The sequence below is a fragment of the Hyla sarda genome, chromosome 7 (assembly GCF_029499605.1).
Source record: "Hyla sarda isolate aHylSar1 chromosome 7, aHylSar1.hap1, whole genome shotgun sequence".
NCBI classification, from domain to species: Eukaryota; Metazoa; Chordata; class Amphibia; order Anura; family Hylidae; genus Hyla; species Hyla sarda.
Genome location: NC_079195.1, coordinates 201,130,527 through 201,152,470, shown reverse-complemented (window position 1 = coordinate 201,152,470; position 21,944 = coordinate 201,130,527). Strand labels below are relative to the sequence as shown.

The following is a 21,944-nucleotide window of genomic DNA, read 5'->3' as shown; positions in this document are numbered from 1 at the left end:
GTGGTGCATACAGTCTGTACAGGAAGGATCTGCACGTGTCTTGGGGCTAAATGGCTATGTTGTAAGATTACCATAACATTGTAGCTAGCTTTTGTGAACTGGTATTTCCTGTTTGACTTTTCTTTTTCTTTTTTTTTACTACAAATCCCATAATTCCATTTTCCTCCCTCCCACACATCAGCCACCCCACCCATTGAAACATAAATGAGCTGCATCCATTCAAAAGACCTGTGGCTTTCAATCAGGGTGCCTACAGCTGTTGCATTAGTTGCAGATTGATCTCTCTCCCACCAAGTGAGCCCTCCACCCATTGAAGCAGACAGGCTCCCTGTCATACGCTGACTAGTGAGTCAGGTTTCGGCTGCATTGCAACTTGGGAAAAATCTGAGACAACAGTCATTTTGTATGCTGATAAAAAGAAACAGTGGGGTGAAAATCACAGAAGAATTGTGAGAAAACCGTCACACACAGGTACAGACCCTATATTATGAACTACACTAACTTTACAACCCCTGTAGCATACACCTTAATAAAGTTCAGCAATACCAAGAAGTATCAAAAAATGCAATTTTTTTTATTGAGTACATCTATTAACAAAGATAAAATCACAGTTATTAGTACTACAAAATGCATAGGTAAGTGAATAGAAATAACCCAATGTAGAGCCAAATGCCACCTGCACTTACCCCAACGTACGTTTAGCGCTACTGCACGCCCCCTGACGAAGAGCAGTAGCGCGAAACGTACGTTGGGGTAAGTGCAGGTGGCATTTGGCTCTACATTGGGTTATTTCTATTCACTTACCTATGCATTTTGTAGTACTTATTACTGTGATTCATGTATACTTTACTATTGTTATGTAACTTACTACATGTATGTGGTTAAAACTAGGCATTCCAATGTTCTTTTAGCCTATGCCCCTTGTATTTTCTCAGTCCTGTGCACCATGCTTATCAATTTGGATTTTATCTTTGTTAATAGATGTACTCAATAAAAAAAATTGCATTTTTTGATACTTCTTGGTATTGCTGAACTTTATTTAGGTGTCTGATTATTTTGTATTCCAGCAATCTACATTAATTTATTTATTTGTTTGGTGACATTAAGCCCCTGTAGCATAGTCAAATAAAAAAAAATCCTTGAATACCCCTTTAAAATGGCCTGAGATGTCAGAAGAGAGCACTGTGCTCGTAATGTCAGCAGAGAGCTGTGTTACAAAAAGAAAATAATTTCCTCTGTAGTATTCAGCAGCTAATAAGTACTGGAAGGATTAAGATTTTTTTTTAAAAGAAGTAATTTACAAATCTGTTTAACTTTCTGGCACCAGTTGATTTAAAAAAAAAAAAAAATTAAAGTTTTCCACTGGAGTACCCCTTTAAAAGGAAATCTGCATTTGCTGTTAAGAGCTGCAGTCATTGTTGGATAGCTGTTCTGATGTAAGAGCAAACTGTACATTTCCTGGAGTGGTGGTCGCCACTTAGAAATTCTCCTTTTTATTTATCAGCAGAGTGTCAAGGAGGTGGGGCTGAGCTGCTCAAGTGCCACAACAATGTACTAAAACTATCGCCATGTACTAGAGAAACAAACTGTTTTTGTTGTGAAAAGTAATAAAAAATAAAAATAATTATATATATATATATATATATATATATATATATATATATATATACACACACACACAAACACATATATATCTGATATATTTACAGTTTTTAGGATTTGGCATGTGTTCTTTGGACATTAAGGAGTTCAGACTCCCCCATCTGTAGGACTGCCATAACAAGGACTACATCCAGCGTAAAGGGAGGAATCTGCAGATTTTGTCTTTTTTTGTGCACGCTAAAGCGTTCACCCTGTTGACGCTACCTAGGACTTTGAATTTGAACAAACTGCTGCAAATCAATGATACATTCTATATCTCCTGCTGCAGCAGATTATCGATTCTTGACAAAACTTTGTACCAACAACAGAAACACATTTGGCGGAGAACGTGACTCATCGTGAACCTCATTACCAGATAACTCCGCTCCTTATTCTCTGCTCTATCGGTTTTGCAGTTTCCATGCTGCCTTCTAGTCTGTAGAGTGAGACACAACTGAAAAGGTGTTTGTTAGAAAGTTATCAAGAGGTAAGGCAAGGCCGCGACGCTACGCCAAACCTATGCCTATAACAGACACCATACAGTGGGGTCCCGCTGTTCTGTTTTAAAAAAAAAATCAAAAATATTATATAACATATATATATATATATATATATATATATATATACATACACACACACAAACACACACCTTTTTCTTTTTTTAACCATTTATTTATTAATTCATTTTTTAATGAATACTATTATATATGACATAACATACTGTTATACAATTCTACACCTTCTTTCTGTATTATACTGACATATAATGGTCAGACAAAAGTCAAAATGGCCCTCCAAGCTAATGCAGTTGTCCGCCAACCAGGGTGCCTCCAGCTGTTGAAAACTACAACTCCCAGCATGCCTTGACAGCCAAAGACCGTTGCCAAATACTGAAGGGAAAGGGCCCTGGTGCTCTATAGGATAGGCCAATGTTTCCCTACCAGGGTGCCTCCAGCTGTTGCAAAACAACAACCCCCAGCATGCCCGGATAGCCGTCTGTCTGGGCATACTGGGAGTTGTAGTTTTGCAACAGCTGGAGGTACACTGGTTGGGAAACACTGCTGTAGGTGCTGGTTATAAAGTTACAGCAATGAACATTTAGATTTTACTGTTCTACTTATCTCTTTTTAGCTGTATATAAAACCCTCCCCAAAGTGGGTGGCAAAATTTGGCAAGAGGGGGGTGTGGTAGGGGATTTCCTGGTAAACATTTCTGTCCTTACTGTTTAGCACAGAATACAGCTGCATAGAGGTTTTGTCAGCAGAAGGAGCATGATTTGTTATGGCACAATATTCGGCTGAAAAAAAGATAAGAGGCCAGACCGGGATCTCAAAGTAAGTGCTGATATATCTGATATATAGTGTACGACGCTGCTGCATTTCTAGCACTTAGAGGGCGATTTCACACCCAGCATTTTTCTGGACAAAAACTGTATTTTCATCGTTTTCTTTTTTCCCGGCCAGAAATTCCGCAGCCAAATTTTATCGGAAAATCAAAAAAATTCTATAAAATCTATTTGATTGCACTAAAAACACCAGGGGAGATCTTCAAAAGGGAATCAAATAGTAAAACTGACTCTGTTGCCCATAGCAACCAGTCCCAGCTCTGCTTTCATATTGTAAACAAGCTATAGTGAAAATGAAAGTTCAGCTCTGACTGGTTGCTATGGGCAACAAAGGCAGTTTTACTATTAAACTGTTTTTGATTATCTCCCCCTATGTGTTTTGGTGGATTTTCTTTTTCATTTTTGGTGAAAACACAGCAGGCTGTATGTGTGACTTTTTCCCCGCATGTGCGGCATTTCTTTTTTCTATATACTTCCATAGGGGTTTAAAAAAAAAACGGGTTGGAACTCTATACCACCTGGACCAGATTGTATAGCCCGCTTCAGATTTTGATTTCTAACCAGCGCCAAAAATGGTCATATCTGAATGCAGCCCTAAAGTCTACCTCCACTGCTTGGTTTTCAATTTCATGAATTTTACTATAGGGCAGAATCGTTTACGATTTTTCAAAAACACTAATTTAGAATTTGGGGCGGAAATAGCTTACCGAGCACCCGCTCTAGTGATATGCTCCGTCTCTATAGCACCTGCCTCCAGTGCAAGTCCCAGTGCCGTAAAAATCACATTGTCCTGGGTTTCATGCTGGAGACAGATGCTATGGAGCCAGGCCGGGAAGCTCCATCCCCTAATGTGCGACTTGAAAAAATTTGTTTTGATTATTTATTTAATGTACCGTATATACTCGAGTATAAGCAGAGTTTCTCAGCACCATTTTTCGTGCCCAAAACATCTCACTCGGCTTATACTCGAGTAATGGAAAATAAAAAAATAAAAAACGCAGGCATACCGGTGGGGGTGGCGAGGGGATGGGCTGGGCCATCCATCGTCACCCATCTATGCTGCAGGGACCGTCCGACTTCCAGCGGGGAGGGTGAGCTGGTCCGGGCCGTCCATCTTGACCAGGAGGCCCTCTTCTCCGCTCCAGCTGGCCCTGGAGTAGTAACGCTGCATTGACGTCGCCGTGCAGGTATGTCCGTGTGCAGCAGACGTCCGTGACGTCAGGGGCGTCCCTACGTGGCGGCGTCAATGCAGCGTCACTAGTCCGGGGCCAGGCCGCTGCGGAGAAGAGGGCCTCTCGGTCAAGATGGATGGCCCGAATCGGCTCCCCCTCCCCCGCTACGGCTGCTAGGGAAGGACCGACAGAGCTGCAACTGGGGAGGTGAGTAGAGAACAAGAGAGGGGGGTCTGGATGATGACAGGGGGGTATGAGGGGGATCTGGATAATGATATGGGGGGCAAGGGGGATCTGTATGATGGGGGGGGATGAGGGGGTCTGGATGATGACAGTGGGAGTTGGGAGGATGACAGAGGAGAGCGGGATGATGACAGGGGGGGATGATTTATTTCCCACCCTAGGCTTATACTTGAGTCAATAGGTTTTCCTGGGTTTTTGGGGTGAAATTAGGGGTCTCGGCTTATATTCGGAACGGCTAATACTCGAGTATATACAGTATTTATTTATTTTTTAAAGTAAAGTTTTATTTATAATTACAGTTGACCGCATCATGTCCTTGCAGTAGTTTTGAGGGATTTTTGTACAAGAACCAACATTTTACTTTGGATGGGATACAGGAAATATTTTTTTATGAGTCACTTCCTGTATGTGAAGTACAAAGAGTGAATTAGATGCAAAGTCAATTGTAATCCTAGCTCAAAAAAAGAAGAAAAAAAAAAATTCAAATAAAAGTATTTTACTTTTGTTACAACTGAATTCTCCTTACAAATCTGCACTAAGCCGTAGTCATGGCCTAGTGCAGGCATTAGGCTGTCTGGATAACAGATTAGCACCCTGCGATTTCATTGCCAATTGGACCACTGGACCTCCAGATGAGTGAGCCATATGCGGTGCCAATCATTACTGGCAGGTGTCAGCTGCAGATAGCAGCCAGTATTTGATGGGAAAGATGCAGGCCCGCCCCCGTTGAGAAAAGGGTTAAATTAAATGGCTGACAAAAACCTAGTTGCCAGGATGAAGTTCTCTTTTGTCCTGGTGCCTGGGATTTGTCGAGCCCTGTCCTATTGCATAGTGATTTGTGGCACTCAGAAAGCTATTGCATCTACAGTGCTGTATTATAGTCAAAACTCAAAGAAGTACTGGAGGTACTCTAAGTTTAGTTTAATAAATAGTCTCCAGTGTGTACATGGATTATAGAGAAAATGATTCTTTAGGGTGACTTGAGAAATATGAGTATTTAGGAGACTATGGTAACAGATGGGTATAGTGGTGCCATGTATATCAAACCCTTAAGCAGGACTAATGGATAACTATTAACAGGGTGCTTGGTCACGTCAGTCTACTGGATGTTCACATTGTTATCCCATTATATACAAAACTTCCCTCCTCTTATCAGAGCTATTGAGCTTGTTCTGTCTTTGTCAGAGAGCTGGGTGCAGACACCATGATAAATTGTGTATGAACAAAGTCCTAATATCGAAGAGGTAAGAATCAATGGTGCTCTTACTGGTGACCAGTCTTGGAGAACACACTTTATGGAGGAGCATATAGAGGTTTGCAACTGTCTACATCAGTGTTTCCCAACCAGTGTGCTTCCAGCTGTTGCAAAACTACAACTCCCAGCATGCCTGGAATGCCTTTCTCAGCCCGCCCTGAGTGCTTCCTTATGGATCAGGCAAAGATACAGCTCTGTGCCTGATCAATGAGTGTGCAGCCATTCACTGCTATACAGTCCTCTCCCTCCTCCTGCTGGGTGCAGGGCAAGAACGAAAGCTGGAGGCCATGTGCACAAGAGAATTTCCCCCAGAAGCAACATACCCCGATAAGTCCTACATAACTGCAGATTATGTCATGAGCATGTGAATAGTCACATGACCGGGAAGACTGGGAATAGTCAGATAACTAAACCATGTGCAGGGACCTTTCTTTAGTAAAATCAAAGTAAATAAGCCTAATTTGTGTGTGTGTGTGTGTGGTGCTGCTGCGTGTTTATGTGTGTGCAGCACTGCTGTGCATGTGTGTGTATTAGAGCTGTGTGTGTGTGTTCCCAAAGCCTTTCAAGATACCATGAACATGTGATAAGTCACATGCCTAGGAGAAGTCACACAGACTTAGAAGCAGGTGTCATGTGTGCAGGGAATTAAAATCAGTGTGTGTAGTAGTGCTGTGTGTGTGTGTGTCAGCATGCAGCAGAGCTGTGTGTGTTTCAGCATGCAGCAGAGCTGTGTGTGAGCATGCAGCAGAGCTGTGTGTGTGTGTGTGTGTGTGTGACAGCATGCAGCAGAGCAGTGTGTGTGCATGCATGCAGCAGAGCTGTGTGTGTGTGTGTGCATGCAGCAGAGCTGTGTGTGTTTGTGAGCATGCAGCAGAGCTGTGTGTGTGTCAGCATGCAGCAGAGGTGTGTGTGTGTGTGTGTGTGTGTGTCAGCATGCAGCAGAGCTGTGTGTGTGTATGTATGTGAGCATGCAGCAGAGCTGTGTGTGTGTGTCAGCATGCAGCAGAGCTGTGTGTGTATGTGAGCATGCAGCAGAGCTGTGTGTGTGTCAGCATGCAGCAGAGCTGTGTGTGTGTGTGTGTGTATGTGAGCATGCAGCAGAGCTGTGTGTGTGTGTTTGTGAGCATGCAGCAGAGCTGCATTCTGTATGTTTGCCCACTGACAAACAAACGATCAGTCTACAAGTTTACAACAGTTGGTGCGTTGTAAGTTGGTGCATTGTGCGTTGCACATAGAAGAAACATAAAATATTTGTCAATCTCCCTCAGTCGGGGGCTCTATGTAAGATCTCAACTTGTGGAGATTTCATGATCATGAGAACAGTGAGAATTCAGCCCGGAACTACACAGGAGGATCTGGTCAATGATCTCAGCAGTCAGGACCATAGTCACCAAGAAAATAATTGGTAGCACACTATGCAGTGAAGGACTAAAATCCTAAAGAACCTGCAAGACCCTGCTCAAGAAAGCTCAAGTACAGACCAATCTGAATGACTTAAATGTTCTTTGGCAAACTTCAGATGGGCCTGAGCATGTGCTTTCTTGAGTAGGAGTGTTAAAGGGGTACTCCGGCCCTAAGACATCTTATCCCATATCCAAAGGATAGGGGATAAAATGTCTGATCGTGGGGGTCATGCTGCTGGGGACCCCCGCAATCTAGCATGCAGCACCCACCTGTGAGCACTGCAGGAAGCGCTGGAGTCTCCAAGTCTTATGCCTCCCGACCACGGGGACGGAGTATCAGGACGTCACGACTCCGCTCCCGTGTGACATCATGCCCCGCCCCCTCAATGCGAGTCTATGGTCCCTCCCATAGACTTGCATTGAGGGGCGGGCGTGACGTCAGTATACTCCATGCCCATGGTCTGGAGGCATAAGACTTGGAGCCTCCAGCGCTTCCTGCAGTGCTCACAGGTGGGTGCTGCATGCTAGATTGCAGAAAAACATTATTACCCTTATAAGATATATCATCTAGCTATTGCTTGTAACCAAGGTTAAACCTGCTCTCTGGGAAAGCATCCAAGAAGCAAGACAAAGATTTGTAGTGTTCCAAAAGGAGAAGTAACATCCGACTGAAAAATATGGAGGAGTAGTCAGATGATGGAAGAATGACGGACACACCAAGAATCTTTGGCATAAACAGGAAACACCTGAATCATATAGCTGCGTATAATATCATTAATAAAAAATTATGTAATATATAGATATATTTAAACAACCAATCAAAATATATCACAGTGATTTTAAATGTGAGAATCAACTTCCTCTTTGATAACCTTATAAAATAGTTGTCTCCCCAAATAAAGCAAGCCATTGTGCGCTCCAACTCTGTGTCTAATGTCACTTCTTCTTGCCGGCACGCAGCTACTTATCTCTAATTTGGACAGCAGCAGTCACTCACATTTAGAGGCCTAACCAGAGCCAACCAGCGCGGAGCGATACAACCTGAGCAACTCCTTAACAGGAGGACCTTGCAGGCGCTGTGGGATTTCAGTCCTTCCCAGCTGCTAAGATCATTGACAAGATCCTTCTGTGTAGTCCTGAGCGGATTCCTCACTGTTCTCATGATCATTGGAACTAAGTCGAGATCTTACATAGCCCCTTACCATAGAAGGGTGATCGTTATTTTCGGTTTCTTCCATTTGTGAATAATCGCACCAACTATTGTAAACTTCTCACCAAGCTTTTTGGCGATGGTCTTTTAACCCATTCCAGTCTTGTGTAGGTCTACAATCTTGTCCCTGACATCATTAGACAGCTCTTTGTTCTTGGCCATGGTAGAAAGTTTGGAATGTGATTGATTGCTTCTGTGAACCGGTGTATAAAAGGTAACAAGCTGAGATTAGGAGAACTCCCTTTAAGAGAGTGCTTTCAATCTCAGCTCGCTACCTGTATAAAAGACACATGAAAGCCAGAAATCTTGCTAATTGATAGGGGATCAAGTAAACTGCAAATCAATTTTTAACTTACTTGAAAACCATTTTTTGGGGGTTTTCTGGTTGATCTGGTACTTCTTATGTCTCTCACAGTTACGACTACAGGCACATTGTTCACGATTAATCATGTCACGACTACAGGCACGTTGCTAACAATTAGTCCTGTCACGACTATAGGCACGTTGGTTACACTAGTCTTGTCACGACTACAAGGACTTTGGTTTATGTTTAGACCTGTCACGACTACGGGTTCTAGGGTCACATGGTATGTTTTTAGACACCTTGTAGTGTTTGCTGAGAAATGTAAATTTTTCCTTTACTGTGTATGTAAAAGTAAAAAATGTAATTAAATTAAAAAAAATAATAATATGTCATCCTCCATCTCTGTAAATTATTCAATAAAAATAAATTAATTGGGATAAAATGACTTCCACATTTTGCCTCACTTTTACTAATATTTGCTAATTTGAAACAGATGGCATCAGCCTTTCTTCCAGTGAAGCCCAACAATCAAGACTGAACTTTGTTTTATTACCAATATTAATGGTTTAGAGAGATAGTGATGCCCGTACCAAGATCTGTATCCTGGACAACGCCTGATAATGTCCGACTAATAAACTATTTGTGTCAGGTTGACCATCTGGAGGAAAAGAGGAACAAGATTATGATTGCTTAACGCTTAGGAGAAAAAAACAAAAATAGAATCCAGGTTGGAAGCTGTTGAGAATAGAGACAATACACCTACTCCAGCTTCACAGGTCATTTCCACTCCCAGCACTTCTCAGCCTAGCATGTTAGGTGGGTTGGACGGTTCTCTAAGAAGGAGATTTATCAAGCTCCGTAGTAAAAAAAATTTTACTTGAAAAAAAACTTTATACATGCTGCGACTTTTTGATTTTTGCTTATTCCAAAGCATATTTCTGAAATCTGCTCACGTAGTAATAATTTTTTTTTTTTTACTTTGCAGTGGTCATGTATTTATCAAATACGATAGTCGCTATTTATGAAGAAAAAAAGTTGCATCTCCATTTAAAAGTCGCATATGTATTCCAGGTCCAACCTGTCATACAGAAAGTGCATATGTCTGGTTTTCCCGGGTTTTGCTTACGTGCGATTTATCTATCAAAGTCGTGAGACTATTTAATAAATAGATCGCATGTAAGCAAAAGGAAGTTTAAAAAAATTGTCATATAAAAGCCATTAGTTTGAAAAGAATGATAAATCACCTTCTAAATGTTGCACCGTCACACTTCATTCCCAGTAACATCAAGAAGGACATACTTTAAGGCAAACTAGTTAACCTAGCATCCTTACTGGTTGTGTCACACGAGGCCCCAGACACCAAGACTCTTGTGTGTTGGGAGGTCTCCATTATCCTAAAGTCGAAGGAAATGCCTGAATTTGTTCAGGCGTTTAGTCTCTTCCGTGACTTAGGGTGGGTTCACACTACATTTTCCCCCATACGGGAGCGCATACGGCAGGGGGGAGCTAAAACCTCGCGCTCCTGTATGCCTTCGTATGCGCTCCCGTATGTCATTCATTTCAATTAGCCGGCCGGAGTGAAACGTTCGGTCCGGTCGGCTCATTTTTGCGCCGTATGCGCTTTTACAACCGGACCTAAAACCGTGGTTGACCACAGTTTTAGGTCCGGTTGTAAAAGCGCATACGGCGCAAAAATGAGCCGACCGGACCGAACGTTTCACTCCGGCCGGCTCATTGAAATGAATGACATACGGGAGCGCATACGAAGGCATACGGGAGCGCGAGGTTTTAGCTCCCCCCTGCCGTATGCGCTCCCGTATGGGGGAAAACGTAGTGTGAACCCAGCCTTAGTCTGTTCTGTCAGCCCACAAAGGAGGGAGGAACTAGACCTATACATGTACAAAGTAGGGGACTTGGGTTACAAGTATGGAGGCTCTGCTTTATATGAATACCACATGCACTTGGTCCAGTTTAACCACGTTACCAACTGAGCCAATGTAGACACCAAACTTTTCTGCCACCACTTTGCTGGTCTCAGAGCCCCTGCTTGTAACCAGTGCCATTCCATGACTCCCACTACTGATTGGTGCAACAAACAAAAAACTTAGCTTCACAGCTAGTTCAACCCAGACATGCAAGTGCTCCACCTACTCCCGTTATTCCCAAACCAGCAGCAGCCCTAGAAAAACAAGGTCGCCCCATTAGGTCGCAAATTTGTAACAATTTTTATTATACCGCCTGCCATTACAATCAGTGCAGGCTTCTTCCCCTGTGTTCAGTCTGTTTCCGTGCTCACCCCAAAGTGTCATGTCCTCAAAGGGGTTTGGCTGCATGACTAAGTGTGGTGTATACAGGGCTATTGAGTGATTATTTGCAGGGTCATCCTGATACTGCATGGGTCCAGGGTTGACAGAGGAATTTCACACCAGCATAGTGTCAATTCCCCAAACATCTTTTGAGTGTAATAATTTGTTGTCAGCCGCCAGGGATTAAGTTTTAGTCACTACCCTACTGGAGGTTGAGTTATTGAAAGGCTTTCTCATCGGTCCTTTGTCTTTCCCGCCTTTTGACATCTGGGGAGTGAATCCAGTGAGGGGGGTGTGTGTGGAAAATTTTCAAATATAAAAAGGTTAATTTACGACCTTTCTGCACCTCATTCTTGTCACATCCCCAGTCTAAATTCATTGATACCATCGGAGGAGTTCTCCATGAAGTACTCCTCCACAGACGAGACTTGCTCTTGGTTGAGCATCCTGCCGTGATCACTCGTGACCTTGATAGCTTGCAAACCATTTATTCTAACCTTCACGTACCGATGGCACCTAACAAAGTCGAGGGCCCTAGTACTGAGATCGCCTTTCTGGGTTTGCGGCTAGACACTATGAGAATGCAAGCTAGTCTCCCTCTAGATAAGCTGTCTAGGATCAGGGCTGCCATACACAAGGTAGTAGTGTCACAGTTGTCCACAAAAGGTGGAGATGCAATCGCTCCTCGGTATTCTAAATTTTGCTATAAAAATAATCCCTCAAGGTAGATCTTTTGTCTCCAGACTACTTCAGTTGATACTTACAGCCCCTGATGAGGACAGCACTACCCGGTTAGGCAGAGAGGCACTAGTTGACCTAGCCAAGTTTCTGTCCCAAGGGAATTGTTCATTCCAAAAGCCTCGCAGCAGTCCCCATGTGTCCATACCAATGCGGCTTCAGGCAAGTCTCCTCTTTGTTTGAGATCTACCCCGTGGTGGCAGCCGCACAGGGAGTGGACCAACACTACTGTCATATTCTAGACTGACAATTCTGCTGTTGCAGACATCCTGAATAGTGGTTGCTCTAGTCCCAAAGAAATTATGTCCTTTGTGAGGAGATTAATTTGGCTTTCTTTACTGCATTACACTGCTCAAAAACATAAAGGGAAAACTTAAACAACACAATGTAACTCCAAGTCAATCGCACTTCTGTGAAATCACACTGTCCACTCAGGAAGCTACACTGATTGACGATCAATTTCACATGCTGTTGTGCAAATGGAACAGACAACAGTTGGAAATTATAGGCAATTAGCAAGACACTCCAATAAAGGAGTGGTTCTGCAGGTGGTGACCACAGACCACTTCTCAGTTCCTATGCTTCCTGGCTGATGCTTTGGTCACTTTTGAATGCTGGCGGTGCTTTCACTCTAGTGGTAGCATGAGACGGAGTCTACAACCCACACAAGTGGCTCAGGTAGTGCAGCTCATCCAGGATGGCACATCAATGCGAGCTGTGGCAAGAAGGTTTGCTGTATCTGTCAGCTTAGTGTCCAGAGCATGGAAGCGCTACCCAGAGACAGTCAAGTACATCAGAAGATGTGGAGGAGGCCGTAGGAGGGCAACAACCCAGCAGCAGGACTGCTACCTCTGCCTTTGTGCAAGGAGGAGCAGGAGGAGCACTGCCAGAGCCCTGCAAAATTACCTCAAGCAGGCTACAAATGTGCATGTGTCCTCTCAAACGGTCAGAAACAGACTGCATGAGGATGGTATGAGGGCCCGGCATCCCCAGGTGGGGGTTGTGGTCACAGCCCAACACCGTGCATGACGTTTGGCATTTGCCAGAGGACACCAAGATTCGCCAATGACACCCAGTGCTCTTCACAGATGAAAGTAGGTTCACACTGAGCATGTGACAGAGTCTGGAGATGCAGTGGAGAACATTCTGCTGCCTGCAACATCCTCCAGTATGGCGGTGGGTCAGTAATGGTGTGGGTGGCATTTCTTTGGGGGGGGGGGGGAGGGGGGGCCCGCACAGCCCTACATGTGCTTGCCAGAGGTAGCCTGACTGCCATTAGGTACAGAGATGAGATCCTCAGACACCTTGTGTGACCATATGCTGGTGCGATTGGCCCAGGGTTCCTCCTAATGCAAGACAATGCTAGACATGTGGCTGGAGTGTGTCAGCAGTTCCTGCATGAGGAAGGCATTGATGGTATGGACTGGCCCGCCCGTTCCCCAAACCTGAATCCGATTGAGCACATCTGGGACATCATGTCTCGCTCCATCCACCAACGCCACATTGCACCACAGACTGTCCAGGAGTAGGCGGATACTTACGTCCAGGTCTGGGAGGACATCCCTCAGGAGACCATCCTCCACCATATCAGGAGCATGCCCAGGCATTGTAGGGAGGTCATATGGGCACGTGGAGGCCACATACACTACTGAGACTCATTTTGACTTGTTTTAAGGACATCACATCAAAGTTGGATCAGCCTGTAGTGTGGTTGTGCCTGTAGTTTTGAGTGTGACTCCATATCCCGACCTCCATGGGTTGATAAATTTGATTTCCATTGATAATTTTTGTGTGATTTTGTTGACAGCACATTCGACTATGTAAATACGATAGTATTTCATAGGATTAGTTCATTCATTCAGATCTAGGATTTATTAACTTAGTGTTCGCTTAATTTTTTTTGAGCAGTGTAGTTTCATTTCTTTGGGGAGCATATTAGCGGGGAGAGGAATATTGTGGCAGATGCCTTGTCTTGGCTTAATTTTGAAAGTTTTTCCCAGGTGTCTCCAGGTGTGCCATACCCACTCCTACTCCTCACCTCAGGTCATTGATGATGGATTAAATCTACATATTAACAGTTCTAAGATGCTCATTTCACCGACGCTTTCATACAATACGCTCAAATCATATAACACAGCATGGAGGTTGTTTGTCAAGTTCCAGCATACATACCCTCAACAGCAGCTTGGTAATATCAAATACCTACTGGCTTTTATTGCTTTCTGTCATTCAAACCTAAAACTGTCTCACAACACGATAAAACTCTACCTCTCGGACATCCAGCATTTTCAGTCCTTAGAGTCTCCAGACAGCCCGTCGCTCTTTTCCACCCATCCTATCCGAGCAATCCTTAAAGGGATTAGTAACGTTAACAGTACACTAGGCTCCACACGTCAACCAGTATCTGGGCAGCTATTCAGGTCTGTCACAGGCCCTGTCGGGCATTCAATTTGGTTATACTTTAAGTTTACTCATTAAAACTGCCAAGCATCTAGCATATTACGGCTTCCTCAGGTCGGGTGAATTATCTAAGACACATGCTTCTTCGGCTTTCAGGAAGTCCCAGATAGTGTGGTGGGACGCCTATGTCCTAACACTATACTCTGCGTATTTCCCTACCGGTGTCCTGCTATGGTCATCCGAGAGTGGTTACGGGTTATTAGCAGGGAGCCACGTGATTCTCCATTATTCCCTACAATCGTGGGTGCCATTAACAACTGCAGTGTTTATAAAATACATCCGTGTGTTACTTAGTAATATGGGGGTCAACCCGATGTCTATATCTGCCCATTCTTTCAGAATAGGAGCGGCCACGGCCGATTCTAAGAATAATACCCCAGTTCCTATTATAAAGAAACTCGGGAGGTGGAAATCTTCGTGTTACTCCAGATACATTCCGGATCCACATTGTGAAATGTTGTTAGCATTTAAAGGGGTACTCCGGTGGTTAATTTTTTTGACTATATGGCATCTTCTTTGTAAGTTTAGTTTTTTTTTGCAATATACATGTGTTATATGTTTTGGCAGCATGTGTGTGTTTTTCTTACCTGTTTGTTGGGAAGGAAGTTCTGTAGTTTAGAGGGTTTTCTTTTACTGTTGTCCACAGTTCTGAGTTTGTTGTGGACAAGATGTCACAGTTTTTCCCCCCACTCTGTCTGCATGAGAGGAATAAGCCACGCCCCCTCATCTCATCCAGCTGAGTACACAGCTCCTCACCTCCCCTCCCCCTGCTCTGTATTCTAAGGAAGCAGGTCTGCACAGGAGAAGGACCTTACAGAGAAGATAAGTGTTATCTGAAGGGGAGGATGAGAAGGTGCACTGGCTGGGGATGTATGGACTGTAGGAGAATAAATCTCATACTGGGAATGATCTCTATGGGGGAGATTTATCAAGACTAGTGCAGAGGAAAACTTGCCCAGTTGCCCATAGCAACCAATCAGATTGCTTCTTTCATTTTTCACAGGCCTTTATAAAAATGAAAGCAGCAAGCTGATTGGTTGCTATGGGCAACTGGGCAAGTTTTCCTCGCACAGGTTTTGATAAATCTCCCCCTATATGTGAAGGGGGAGGGGGGACTCCTGAATGACACATGCTGGGAGTTGTAGTTCCTGTTGTGTTTGTGTGTGTGTGTGTGTGTGTGTGTGTGTGTGTGTGTATATGCTTGTTTTTACAAACCAGTGTGCCTCCAGCTGTTGCAAAACTACAACTCCCAGCATGCCCTGACAGACTTTGGGCATGCTGGGCATTGTAGATTTGCAACAGCTGGAGGTACACTGGTTGGGAAACACTGTTCTAGCCTATTCAGCATACACATCATGTTACACCAGTGTTTTCCAACCAGTGTGCCTCCAGCTATTGCAAAACTACAACTCCTAGCATGCCCAAAGGCTGTGAGGGCATGCTGGCAGTTGTAGTTTTGCAACAGCTGGAGGCACCCTGGTTGGGAAACACTGGTGTATGCCCTACAGAGGTGTGGTGAACTACAACCCCCAGGAGACTACAGAGGCAGCATGCTGGTGTTATACCACAGACTGAAGACTCCTGAATGAATGCTGGGAGTTGTAGTCCCTTTTGTGTTTGTGTGTGTATGTCAGTGTATCCCAACCAAGGCTGATTATATTAGTGTGCTGTGTATAAGGGGGCTGACCCGGGAAAATAGTAGGATGGGTAAAGGGCGGAACAAAAAAAAAAAAAAAAGGAGCTGCCCCAAACCAGCAAGGCATGTGGCATGCTGGGATTTGTAGTTTTCAGCACAGCAAGAAGCAGGAAATAGAAGCAAAGCTAGGAAAACAAAGTGGGGGATAAAAAGACAACAAAGAACTGAAATAGAGTAGGCTAAACAACAAGAATAGAAATGAAACAAAACAAATAGGGCAAGTCAAAAACGGAAAAACACGTTGACCACCAGAGTACCCCTTTAAGGTTCTGGTTATGTGACTGCATTCCATTCATGCAATAAAATATTCCTGCTTCAAACCCTAAAGAAGTCTTTGCCCTCTTTTAGATATATCTGTCGCAGCAGTTATAGCACAACTCAAGTTGCTTAGCATAGGGATAGGTAGGCTCAGGGCTTGGTTCTGATCGTTGTCCTGACCACAAGTGTTAGGCTAATGATTAGCAGTGTTTGTGGGAGGGGCGGCTCTTACCATACAAATAGGGCCCATCTGCACCTGGCTAGCTGACGTTTTCAGTGTTTCTTCCCTCCAACCCAGCCCTATTCTTAAATATCTCTCTCCAGGGTATGCCCTCTCTTAGGTACATAAGTAGGCTCAGTTCTGATAGTTGTCCTGACCACAAATATATAGTATGCACCCACATGTAGGTGTATACGTGGGTACTGTACAGCTGTGTATGCAGCAGAACTGTGTGGGTGTATAAATATATATATATATATATATATATATATATATATATATATATATATATTATAGTGTGTGTATAATATGTATGCAGCAGAGCTGTGTATGGGTGGGTACATAATGTCATGGAAAGAGTTTAAAAAAAAACTAAAATTGTCACGACACAAAGTATTGTGCAGGACTGGTATTACAGAGCACTATGTGAGAATAAGAGGACAGCATAAACATTAGAGCCAGTTTCTCATGAGTATGATATGTCCACATTTGGCCAAACTATGAGGGACCGTCATACCACCAATTCAGCACATAATCAAGATATTGGTGAATCTGCACTTGTTTCTATGTCCGGCTTAGGTAGCTACAAGTTGCCCATAGCAACCAATCAAATCTCTTCTTTCACAGGCCTTTTCAAAAATGAGAAAGCAATCTGACTGGTTGCTATGGGCAACTCAGCAACTTTTCCTTTGGACAGGTTTTGATGAATCTTCCCCTAAGTGTTATGTACTGGGTACTAAAAATCTGCATGCATCGTATGTCTTAGGGGGGTTAAACTGGGAGAGTCACTGGTAGAGAAGGATCTGGGTGACTTGTAGATCATAGACTGCAAAATAGCACAATGTCAGGCAGCTGATTCTAAGGCCGGCATGATATTGCCCTGTATCAAATGAGGCATGGAACCAAGGGACAGGGACATAATACTCCCCCTTTATAAAGCATTGGTACGGCCTCACCTGGAATATACTGTTCAGTTTGGGGCACCAGTTCATAAAAGGGACATTGTGGTGCCGGAGAGGTTGCAGTACGCACAACTATACTAATAAGAGACATGGAACATCTTAACTATGAGGAATGATTAGAAAAATTTGTATATACATGGCCTATACAAAAAATACAGGGAAAAACTGTTCCAGGTTAAACCCCCTTAAAGGATAAGGGGGCACTCCCTCCATCTGGAAAAAAAAAAAAAGTTTAGTCTAACGTGGCGAGAACCCTTCTTTACGATAAGTGAATCAATGGAACAGTCTACCTCAGAAACTGGTCACAGCAGGAACAGTTGAAAGCTTCAAAACAGGGTTAGGCTGGGTTCATATCTCGTTATAGGCAATAGGGGACCCCATACGGCTGGGGAGAGCTAAAACCGGGCGCTCCCGTATCCCTGCCGTATGTGGCCCGTATGTAATGTATATCAATGATCTGACCCGAGTGAAACGCTTACTCTGGTCGGCTCATTTTTGGCCCGTATGCGGTTTTCCCACCGGACCTAAAACCGTGGTAGACTACGGTTTTAGGTCCGGTGGGAAAACGGCATATGGGGCAAAAATAAGCCAGCAACTGAAATACATAAGGGCTTATTGGTACCGTATTGCGTAAAACATGATGAACCCAGCCTTAGATACATTCCTAGAGCAAAATAACATTAATGTTTATACAGACATATAGAATCACATCCCTTCCTCTTCATCCAACCATACCCCTTCCCTTTAATTGCTTGGTGGAACATGATGGACGTATGTCTTTTTTCAACTATACTAACTATATACTTTGCTCTGATACTCAAGTGCTGGGTGTCTGTGTCATTTCCTCCGATATATTGTATTCACCACAAGTGTACTCTTAGAACCAGTCTGCACTTCACAATAGATTCAACAGACATGTTGCCCAGACATGTCAAAAGTTGTTGATCGCACTGGGTCTCACTCCTGTGACCGGCTGCGATCACTAGTTATAAGCCAAGGAAGTTTGCGTCAATTAAATCAAACCTTTTCGTTATATAACTTCATGCAGGGAAAAGGTAGGAAAATGAGCCCCACCATACTCGAATCTCTGGCTGGCTGGCGAGTCAAGTGCACTACTGCTCACTTTACTGGCTTATAACTAGCAATCGCAACGGGTCTCAGGAGTGAGACCTGAACCAATCAAAACTTTTTGACATGTCAGGGCAACATGTGAAAAGCTTTTTAAATGATAGTCACGCTTTGAAGGAAAGAGCCGCAGCAACCTCTTCATTAATCGGCAAAAAGACTGCCTGGAATCCAACATGAGCTAGGACCAGAGCCGAGCAAATATTCTGCTGACATGTCATATGCTAAACATGGGAACATCCCTTTTTACAACCCTTTATAATGATCTTGTTCCCCTGTGAAATACATAAAGAAGTATTATATAAGTAACAAGTATCACATAATAGACAATAAAGCTGCACATGACTTGACGATTCAAGTGAATGTAGCCAAGGCTGGGTTCTCAATACGTTTTCCCCCATACGGGAGCGCATACGGCAGGGGAGAGCTAAAAACTTGCGCTCCCGTATGCCTTTCTATGCACTCCCGTATGTAATTCATTTCAATGAGCCGACCGCAGTGAAATGTTTGGTCCGGTCAGCTTATTTATGCCCCGTATGCGCTTTTACAACCGGACCTAAAACCATGGTCGCATACGGGGCATAAATGAGCCGACCGGACCGAACATTTCACTGTACAACAAGTGTACAACATTTACACCCCGACTGTATAATCCCGCCCATCACCTGACCTAGAATGTCATAGAATTTAGCGCGCTATTATGGGTTGGATTTTTTTTTTGGCCCTATGAGCTCTAACAGGTTTTTTTTTTTTTTTCCAGAATGTCTGATCCAAGGAACCATCCTGAATGGACAACAAATGGGATTTATACAACGAACAACAATTCTTCACATTCCCAGACTATGACTGTTAAGATAACCATGAATGGAACTAAAATGGAGATCACCGCAAAGATAGATCCTCATTCCTTTTATACCATCCTGAATGAGCATCCAGGAAAAAGCCTCTTGGGAGATGAAATAGAAATTGCTACAAAAAGCGGAAAGAAAAAAGCATATGGAAATATTGTCACAGGAACTATTCATATTGATGACCGACCGACTTCTGAGCAGATCATATATGTGCGCACCTTCCCGAAAACTGTAATCGGGTGGAAGCAGCTCCGTGATCTGGGGTTGATGCAGGCCGACACAGACACAGATTTTGTTGTTGATGTCCCCCCTGTGCGAATAGAGGGGAGAACAGATCCCGGCTATTTTCATCAGGGCTATTTATACAAGCCTCTGATAGATGATGCAAGAAGAGTCATTGCTAGTTGGGTGAGAAAGGGGTTAATAGAACGCTGCAATAGTGTCTGCAACGCCCCTATTTCTCTTAGTACCAAATCTAATGGAAAGGTCAAAATTCATTTCAAGTTTCGGGACTTAAATGAATGTTCAGAGGAGGAGCCTCCCCATCCAAAGTTCCATGTTGTAAAAGCGATTGAAGCTATAACCCTGGGAAAGTATTATTCGGTTTTCAAGCTTTACTATGCAGAATGGCAAATTCCTCTAGACACATACACCAAGTACAAAACCGCCTTCACTTTTATGGGCAAGCAATATGTCTGGAACAGGTTACAGGGAAAGTATAAAAACACCATGAGTAGACTTAGTGAAGCTCTGGAGAAGGTCCTTGAGCGGTTGCCCCAGAACCTGTGGAAACGTGTGACCTACTACACAGATACTTTCTTAATATCTGCAGAAACCAAGGAGGAATGCGACACATTCACATATAAGCTAATGCATCACCTGCAGGGCAGCGGCTTCGAAATATCCCAAACACAGAAGTCTAAGCCTATAGTGTCCTTTTTAGGTAAAGAAATAAGTGAAGATGGAATAAGGCAGGGTAAGGATTTTATACAGAAGGTAAAGAATATTAAATCGCCGAGAGATTCACATGAATTAAAAGAAATCCTTGGCCTTTTAAATGGCGCCTTCGCCTATACTCCCGGGTTCAGCATTCTCAGTCACAGACTGTATAAACTAACCAGCAATAAACATAAATTTCATTGGGATGAAAAATCCGAATCTGCATTGGGTCTTCTGAAGAAACAAGTCCTACTCAATAGATTTGTGGTTCCTGCTTTAACCACAAAAGAGCCGTGTACTGTTGAGATATTTGTCAAGGAAGGAGCCTGGATGGCACAGATCCTAAACAGCACCAAGAAACCCTATCGTTTTGACAGTGGTGTACTCCGACCTACCAAGAAAGCCGAGATCTTTGCAATTCAGGAGCTCAAAGCCATGAAACATGTCTGGAATAAACATAGGCATGTCCTGGAATGTAGAGACGTAGAATGGGAGGTGGAAAGTCAAGAAATTGCAGGCTACGAGGACGACCTTGACAGCGTTCCAAAAAGACAATCACACAATCTGGACTTCCTCAAGACACCGGGATGCAAGATCAAAGTTGTCCAAGGTGAACGTAAACCACCGATTCCATGGCCACAGAATCTGTGAAAGTCCAACCAAGAATTTATCTACCCGAATGACTTTCTATATTTTAAATAAGTGCATTTAAGAAAGATATTTCTGGTGGAAGGATCCTGCTGCCAAAGCCTCCTGTGAGGGTCAATAATAGCGCCATGATTTTCAATGAGCCATGAATGGTATTATAACTAAGCCCTTTCCTCATTAAAGGAGGGGAAGCTGCTATACAGTGCTATAACATAAGATATTAATTGGTTCCAGGAGAACCATCATATGTTGAAACTATCATATGTCGAGTACATATGTCTATGTAAAAATGGTAATTGGTTCTGGGGCCTCGGAACCATTGTATGTTGAATACATATCTCTATGGGAAACTGCTAATTGGTTCTGGGATGACCATTGTATGTGGAGTGTATGGGGAGTGTTTAAAAAACCAGGGTGCCTCCAGCTGTTGCACAACTACAACTCCCAGCATGCATGTACAGCCATTGACTGTCTGGGCATGCTGGGAGTTATAGTTTTGCAACAGCTGGAGGCACACTGATAGGGAAACATTGATGTATGGGGTGTATAGTGTGTCTATGTATTGTATATGATGTGTGACATTGCATACAGTACTGTACAGTTCTTTAAATACCTTCAGGGGGGACAGAAAGTCCTCCATTACGATCCTGCCGACTACGGCTCCATAGGAAAGGAAGGGGAGGGCAGCCAGCAGCTCATTGGATGCCTGCAGCAAGATGCTGCAGGCTATTGGCTATGGCTGCACTGGGGGGGCGGGGCTTACACGGAGCTCACAGTGGAAGCCTGTATGAGTTAGCAGGACAGCGAGTGAGTAACAGGAGGCAGAACGGGGCACACGGGGCACATTATACAACTATCTGTCAGTTGCTGAAGTTGTCAGCGCTGTCAGATAGCTGTTTGTACGATGGCCCCGACACACAGCAGCATCATATGTCGATGCTGCCTTCAACATACAATGGGCTCTGAGAGGCCATCATATGTTGAAATGATCATATGTCGGGGCCATCATAAGTCGGGGGATCACTGTACTAGACACAGCCCATGAGCAGCGGCAGAGCTGTTTTAGAGGGGTAAATAGTTGCTGTTATGCCTTTAGACTTTATTTTTGTTTTTTAGGATAGAGAAGACAAAATAACTTGCCAAAAATGTTATTTTCTAGCATTTCATG

At 43.6% G+C, this 21,944-nt stretch overlaps 2 protein-coding genes across 5 annotated transcripts in view; one reads left to right on the top strand and one right to left on the bottom strand.

The window, feature by feature from the left end:
• LRP8 (LDL receptor related protein 8) overlaps nucleotides 1-21,944 on the bottom strand; it is a 240,313-nt gene that overhangs the window by 55,165 nt on the left and 163,204 nt on the right. Inside the window, exon 1 of one of the 4 annotated variants that reach the window (XM_056532191.1) lies at nucleotides 11,387-11,525. The exons of the other annotated variants lie outside the window; for them this stretch is intronic. Within the exon in view, the coding sequence (XP_056388166.1) occupies nucleotides 11,387-11,510 (124 nt within the window). The 5' untranslated portion in view covers nucleotides 11,511-11,525. Of the gene's footprint in view, nucleotides 1-11,386; nucleotides 11,526-21,944 lie in introns of those variants that run through there. 4 annotated transcript variants of the gene reach the window in all.
• On the top strand, nucleotides 2,833-21,413 carry LOC130283045 (uncharacterized). Its single transcript, XM_056532197.1, has 2 exons — nucleotides 2,833-2,975; nucleotides 19,099-21,413. Exons 1-2 carry the CDS (start codon nucleotides 2,923-2,925, stop codon nucleotides 20,777-20,779), a joined length of 1,734 nt encoding a protein of 577 aa, XP_056388172.1. The 5' UTR covers nucleotides 2,833-2,922; the 3' UTR covers nucleotides 20,780-21,413.

What these genes read in the sequence shown, in the direction of transcription:
- LOC130283045 (XM_056532197.1), top strand. Translation starts at nt 2,923, where the DNA reads ATGGCACAATATTCGGCTGAAAAAAAGATAAGAGGCCAGACCGGGATC. An exon ending in GGCCAGACCGGGATCTCAAA is followed by an intron (nt 2,976 to 19,098) that starts GTAAGTGCTGAT and finishes TTTTTTTTCCAG; the next exon opens with AATGTCTGATCCAAGGAACC.